Genomic DNA, 7801 nt, shown 5'->3' on the forward strand with positions numbered 1-7801 from the left:
TGACTTGACATTCAATTTAACAGCCTTGGTCTTCTTTCTTTATAACTCTTTTCTGTATACTTTGGTTGCCGAAAAGTGGTTCTATCTTATTTTATGTTATCTATTCCTTATCTGTTTTTTAATTTATAATAGAACATGCTTTGAGATGGAATTTAATTGTAATTTTTTACGTGGAAGGTTAAGATTCACTCAATTAGATGTTATTATGATAGATCATTTTAAGTACGAAATACTATGCAAGGAGTTTCAGTCGACCAACAATGGAATAAGGAATGAATGATCAGCAGGCTCAAAGCTTCGAATTATTGAGGGTATTGAAAAAAAAATTGGTGGATTATTGGATATTTGGAACTGAAAGATAAAACGACTATTATTGCATATTCTATATTCTATTACAAATTTCACAGAATTTTACTTTTTGAGATTTGAATCGATAATTATTTAGTTATGCTTCATTTTCTTCCTTTTTTGCATCCACCGCCGCCGCCGCCGCCTCTGAAATTACAATAAATGAAAAATTAATATATTTTCGAAAGAATATAATTATTGTGAGGTCAGTGAGTAACTTATAAATAAAAACGAATAATTCTAATGAAAATGCAAGATATCCATCTTCTAATGAAAATGCAAGATATCCATCTTCTAATGAAAATGCAAGATATCCATTTTCATTAGATACAAACGAAAATGAAGAATGGTCAAATAAGCTGAGGTACAAAATTAATTACAATGGAACAAAACAAAGAGTCGTGTATCCCAAAAGCATTTAATTAAATGAACAAACAAAAAAGATAATTAAACTCAGAGATCATTGGATGAAATAAATAAGAATGAAGTTTAAATGAAAAGAAAATACACGTGCAGGGAATCATATCAAAAGTTAGGCTTTGAGAAACTTTGAGATTGTAAATGAAACACTTGCAAAGGTTTCTGAAATAGTAAATGCCAGAAATCTTCTCAAAAATTGATCAGGATAAGTATGAAACCAGCGCTTTCTTTATATCTCAGTAACGCTTAGTTCTTTGGATTGCATTAGGTGACATTGAAATAATTTCTATATGAAAATCATTCAGAATAACACAATGAAATAGAATTTATCTATAAGGTGTGTTTTTTTTTTCAATTTTATTTTTTCTGAGAAAGCAGTGAAGCACAATGGATAAGCTATTCTGTGTCATTTGATATTCAATAAACATTCAGTAGAGAAATTCCTTTGTATAGATATTTGAACTAAAGATATTTCACCAAAAACTAGATTGAACCCATATGCAAGATGTTGTAATTTTGTTGAACTATTTCGATCCAAAACATCGCTTCAAATCGTATGCTTTCAAATTTGTTGCAATTCTACTTACCCTTTTGCTACTCCACCTCCTCCTCCTCCTTTCTTGAAAGAAGTAGCCATTTTTTCAGTTTCCTGGTTCGAGTCCTGGAAATAAAAATTGTCCATCAACAATAGAATCATTAGAATCAGTTATATAGATCCCAATTTGAAAAACCTCCAATATCGGTAGCAATGTTATACATATGTACCTATATACAAATTTAATCAAATATTCGAATTTTTTTAACACCTAAAAAGATCCACTATTTTAATGACAACAAATACATTAGTGGATCCGGGGGAGGGGGGATGTTCTTTACTTGTTTTCGCTATTTTTGTCTTGTATATACCTTTTTGAAATAGGTTTTTATTTGGTTCATGAAGCATATGCGGAATTTTCTTTGTTTAATTTATTATTGATATAATAATTGAAAAAATTTGTTTTGAAAGTTGAGCAGATATTGTTGATTGGAAATATATTTTCATCTCATTTGGGTGACTTCCAAACAACATATATTATTTGTTTTTATTATGTGGTATTCATATTTTATTATGTTACATGAGAATTTTTAAATCCATCAACTGTAATTTTGAATTTTGAGTTGTGTTAAAAAAGGTCTAAAATGATTGAGTTAGATTCACTGAGTGAAAATCCGAGGTCAAAATTAATTTTGAATATTTCTCAGATAATTTATTTGATTTGTTTCGATTTTTTTTTATTTGCAGACAGACAAAATTTCCATGGGGGTTATTTTGATGATAAAAAAGCAGCATTTTGGAAAACATACTTCATATTATTGGACATCAGTTATATTCTGATTAAGACGATTCAGTTATTATGGTCTCTCTTCAAAAAATACCCAAAATATGTCGTTCCTCGAAAAAGTGAATTTTTTTGGCGTTAACTTTAGCATATAAAGGGGGATTTTGGAATTTGTATCTTATTTATTATTGTGTGGAGCAGTGTATGAAAAATTATCGATAGTGATCCAAATTCCATTCCAACCGTAAATAAGAGTTCTTCGATTAAGCAAATATGAAAAAAAAATCCATTTGCTAAGCCTCTTCTCGAAAACTGTCCATTTTTGTGCTTTGTAGCTATAGACATTTTTGATAAGCTCATTGAGAACAACAACACACCAAAAATTCAACTAAAGCCATTTCCCTAACAAAATGAGCAGAGCCCTTCAGCTCTAAGGAAGAAGTGATTCGAGAACAAATTATCCCTGTTGGAGGTGACTATGTTGACGAATAAAATTGAATTTTCAAGAAAATGTTTTAAGTGGATAGGTCCGGGACTCATTGAATTCAACCTTCCAATTGGAAGGTTAGATTCTCCTCTTCAGAAAACACATAAAATGCATAATTATGCATTTTAATAACATAGCACTCTGCAGGTTATCAGAGTTATTATATTCTTAAGTTTTGTATTCAGAAGACGGAATTTAGTATAAGGCTGATGAAAAAATTACATTAATACAAATGTGCAAATGCTCCTAACTGAAGAAACTTGGGGAAAAAGATTATTTCAAAAACTCATTCTCCCTTTTTACTCGCTTATTGTTAAATATTCAAAGAAACTCACATCCAATAAATCATCTCCATGCCTTTTCAATCTTCTGTTCAATATTGGTTCTTCCAATGGCATACTATCGATTGGAACTTCTTGGACTGCAGGCCTTTGAATTTCTCCTAATGTCTCAGACTGCCTCACAACACGATTTATACTTTTTTGCTGATCGCCATCACCTGTATTGGCTTTTTGGTCACAACTGACCAAAACAACAACTAGTAAAACGATTGAAAGAACTGGTCGAAGAGTATTCATTTTGAACGGTAAATGGTACTGTTGTAGCAAGAGGCATTTTTCTTCCTTTATATACCCATATGAATTTCAAATTTCCTCTTATTTCATCTTCTTGGGTGAGTAATGTTCGAAAATCCCCCCAATTTACAGATTAGAATGCACAACAACACGTGTGGTATAATGTGCCGAAAAGTATATGTTTGAAAAGCAATCGCACTTGAATGAACTCCTGTGACGTATTTTTGCCGGAACTTGATAATTATTTCTGAGGTGAATTGCTCCTTTATTGTAGGAAATTTACTAATGAACATTATTTGGATTGGGATCATGAAAATCCCATACATTAATGCAATTTTACAAATGTTGTCAAGCTTTGTTTGAATTTGATGTCAATTGTGGGTACCTAAGTATATTTTCTCGATTAGAGGCGTTCGGTGAAACCAACTAATGTAGGTATGATATAATAATAAAATATTAAATTAATGTGGAATTTCCAGTGTTTCATTTTTCCTTCCTTGGCCCACAATATTGAAGTGTTTTTCCTATGGGCAGAAAGAATATTCAGGGCCGCCGCCAGGAGCGGCATACCGGACGCAAAGTAAGTAACTAAAAGGAGACTTTTGGCACCCTTAAGAACTACGTCGTCTATTTATGTTAGATTTATAAATAGAGCGTCGTACTTTTAAACAAAGCAGGATGTTTTTCGATGAAATCGACAAAATGTCGTTTGATAAATTTGACGAGGATATTATTTGTGGTTGAATCGATCAACTTTGATTCTATTCAATTGGGATAATGAAACACCGGATTTCTAAACTAATATATTGAATTTGGCTGTACAAGTTATGTGTTTACAAGGTAACAGCTACGAGCGTACTGGTCTATTGTACCCCGATTTCCTGGGGATGTTAAGCATCGCTTTGGACTTTGCATACCAAAGCGCAATCCAAGTCCCTGCTTGATCCACGTCTTCATTCCTTGCCCTAAGATGTGACTTCAGGATGACCATATGTAGCGACAATGTGGCACCTGTTCTATTTTTAGCCCTCGCTGTACCTGCTGGGGTTGGTTTCTCGACCTAAATGCGTCTTTCTGAATATTCAACTGTCCGTGAAGTTTGCGTGAAATTCACTTGACGCAACAGATATTTTGAATTGAAAACTACAATTTCATATGAATTTGAAAAGATGCCTGAGAAGAATAACACAGGCTCCTTTAAAGAAAATTTATATAAATTAGGTGAAGCAGGGCGGCGAAATTTTATTTTGCCGGGGCGCCAAAATGAATATTCATAATAAAGAAAAGGATTTCAGTGGTGCAATGGTTTTAGTATAGAATCTTCCGAGTACAGGATGTTCAAATTCGATGCTCTTTGAGGGCATTTCGTGAACTATAAAACTTAAAGAAAAAATCTTCAAGTAGCCTTGATCTCTTTTTTCGAAATAATAAGATCAGAAATCAGATCGTAAATATCTTGCTTCGTTTTCGAGTTACATGGAGTTTCTCACGAATGATTGATTCAAATATTCCGGTAGGTATATATTGGTTTCTGTTAGAGATATTCAAAAAATTACGTAATTTCTATAGTTAATATGATACTCATAGCAGATCATAGAAATAAATAACCGTTTCAGAGATATGAGGAGAATTGATATTTTTTAAATGGGACACCCTATACGTGACTTTAAACTCGACAAAAATTGGAATTAAATCTGTAAATTAATGGAAACTATCCACATGAATAAAGTGTCGCGTCGAAAGAATGAAGTCGAAAAACTCAATATCTTCAAAACATATGACATTTCTGAAAAACTGGTAACGGGATGCTCTTCGACAAATCTGCCCCTAAAAGACTGCGTAGAAAAAAAAACACTAAATTTACTCTTTATCTCTAAAACAGCATTTTGATTTCTATGATCCATCATGAATATCAACCATAAAAAAAGGTTTAAAATTTTTCGAATATCTTGAATAGAAATCAAGATATAGCGAAATATTTGAAACAGAAGTTTTTTCAGAAACGCCCTGTAACTCGAAAACGAATCAAGATATTTATGATCTGTTTTCTGCTATCTCATTATTTCGAAAAAGTGATTGGCGGTTTTTGAAGATATTTTTTCTCCAAGTCTTTTTTTTTAAGTTTTATAGTTCTAGAGATGCGTTCAGTGAGCATACAAATTGGAACACCCTTTAAAATACGGTAATTAACTCTAAATTGGACTGAAGGAATAAAGGAGTAAAATAAAACAACATATCGAAAAAAAATACCTATTTTTACCAGAGAAATACCATAATGTTTCAAAAGTAAGTAGTTAGCTGGAGATGGTCAATGGAACACGAAATATCTTTTATTCATCCAAATGGATTGTATCTTTCTGCTTTAATACGAAGAAATCTGCGGCTGAGGCTCATCGAATGCTCTCAAATACCTATGATGAGGTCGTTATTAGTGAAAGAACGTGCCGAGAGTGATTTCAACACTTCAAGAACGGTGATTTTGACGTCGAAGACCACCATGGTGGTGGAAGAGAGAAGGTTTTCGAAGATGCAGAATTGCTCGACCAAGACTCGTGTCAAACGCAACAAGAATTGGCAGGATCATTGGGAGTGACGCAACAAGCTATTTCAAAACGCCTAAAAGGTATGGGAATGATACAGAAACAAGGAAATTGGGTGCCGTACGAGTTGATGCCGATGAAAGATGATTAACGGCGTTTGTTTGCTTGTTAACAGCTGCTTGCAAGGCTAAGAGGGAAGGGATTTCTGCATGGCATTGTGACTGGACACAAAAAATGGGTTCGTTACGATAATCCTTAGCTCATAAAATCATGGGGATATCCCGGCTAATGTTCCGCGTCGACGGTCGAACCGAATATTCACGGTTCCAAGATCATGCTCAGTATTTGGTGGGACCAGCTCGGCGTAGGCAATCACAGGCGATCGTTACCGAACGCAATTAATACGTTTGACTGAGCATTGAAAGGCCAACGGTAACATTACAACGAGAGACATGATAAAGGGGTTTTGAGATATCGAAAAAAAAATTAAGACTTCACTGACGTGAAGTCGGGATCTATTGAGCGCTTGTTCATTCATTCGCCAATTACACCCTTGGAGACCACATACACCTACAGTTATGTGGTCTCTTAGGCTGCAATTGGCGAAAAAAAGACCGAGCTCCTGATTACACGGCAGAGCTTCTTTCATTTTTTTCTACATTAAAACAATAAATATACACAGTAAAATATTCTTGAAGAAATTGCGAACTTTCAAAATAATATATCAAATGAAATAAAACAAAGAACATTATAGCCAACCTTAATTTATATAATATGATGTATGGACCAAGTTTCTTTTTACATTGTTCTAAACTACCAGTGGTCAACCAAATAAAGTTCCAGAAAAAATATCATCCTTCAGATTTGCAATCAACATTAGCATATCTCATGAAAAAAAACTTTAAATTGTATATCTATGCCAAATTTTAGTTAAATTTTTCGTGATTTTAGAGAAAAAGAAAATGGAAAAAATACAAACCCTGTATCTCAAAAACAAAAAAACAAAAACGAAAGAACTTTTTTTTCCTAAAACGATCCAAGGAATCTGTCATTTTTGCTTGTACTTCTAATTTAGGAACACTCTGTATAACACGAGTTTGTGTTCATAAAGATCTGTACAAAGATTGTTCTCTTCAGTTGGATTAGGTTTTATTCATTATACCAACAAGGGGCTCTTTGTCTGAAAACACATTTAAAAATCTTGTGTTCCTGAAAGGGAATTCTTTTTTTCACCAATTGAGCTGAATTAGTTCAATTCTATTTAAGTTACACCTGACAGATTTTTTTTAAATACCTAAGAAAGTTATTTTGCAATATTTGTTTCAATTAAAGCCTAACAGGGTTTCATAATTCATCTTAAAAAATTATCATTCTCGTGAATTATAATAAACCAACATTAAACTTAAACATTTATGATCTTTCAAAGGTTTTCCTTATTAGTAGCTTCAACATCTCATTAATATCGACCAAAAAATAATTGAAAATTTAAGTCTGTATTGCTTGAAGTTCTATCAAAAATTAAATTAAAGCTACATGTATGTAACGTACAAACTGTAATCAATTCGCCTTTGTCGACTCCAAGCGGATAGGCATTGAAACAATGTAAGTGGCTCCTTTTCTTATTCTAGAAACCTGTTTGAGAAAATATCAATACCTATGTCTGATTCTATGATATCATACCAGATGTCGCTTTGGAATCACATTTGAAATAAATCTATGGAGGTTTTTTACGTCCATCGTAAATCTATACTGATATGTGTAGGTAGATTATATGAATTATTCATAAAACAAATGTAGACTATAAGAAGAGTAACAGAACTCAAAGAACTAATGTTCAAAATTTTATCAGTACCTACAGCTCTGCTTATTTCCTAATTTCTTGAAAAAGTAAAGCTTGAAGTGACATATGTAAGCTGTTTTATTGGAATCAGATGAAAGTGAAAACAAGTATTTGAAGATCATAATCTTTCACGCGGGACTAAACTAATTGGAGTTGAATTAATTCGATGAATGTTTTCATTCAACATAATTTATATGTTGCCTTTGAAAGTTATTTCCAGATCTCACTTTGGTATTGAGATTTATACTGCTCATTATTTGATAGGTACAGAC

General features: G+C 32.8%; 1 protein-coding gene across 1 annotated transcript; it reads right to left on the reverse strand.

Annotated features, from left to right (window-relative positions):
* Positions 1–368: 368 nt before the first annotated feature.
* LOC123678105 lies at positions 369–3292 on the reverse strand. The gene is made up of 3 exons (XM_045614909.1): positions 2910–3292; positions 1356–1429; positions 369–495 (listed from the first exon to the last, which is right to left on the reverse strand). Exons 1-3 carry the CDS (start codon positions 3150–3152, stop codon positions 453–455), a joined length of 360 nt encoding a protein of 119 aa, XP_045470865.1. The 5' UTR covers positions 3153–3292; the 3' UTR covers positions 369–452.
* Positions 3293–7801: the final 4509 nt, after the last annotated feature.

Source organism: Harmonia axyridis, chromosome 4, assembly GCF_914767665.1.
Source record: "Harmonia axyridis chromosome 4, icHarAxyr1.1, whole genome shotgun sequence".
In the NCBI taxonomy this organism is placed as follows: domain Eukaryota; kingdom Metazoa; phylum Arthropoda; class Insecta; order Coleoptera; family Coccinellidae; genus Harmonia; species Harmonia axyridis.

Bases quoted from the DNA above. Each gene is read 5' to 3' on its own strand.
- LOC123678105 (XM_045614909.1), bottom strand. From the start codon at position 3,152: ATGAATACTCTTCGACCAGTTCTTTCAATCGTTTTACTAGTTGTTGTT. The intron at 1,430-2,909 runs GTGAGTTTCTTT...TTTTATTTCCAG, and splicing joins ATGGAGATGATTTATTGGAT to GACTCGAACCAGGAAACTGA. The intron at 496-1,355 runs GTAAGTAGAATT...TTGTAATTTCAG, and splicing joins GGAGGTGGAGTAGCAAAAGG to AGGCGGCGGCGGCGGCGGTG.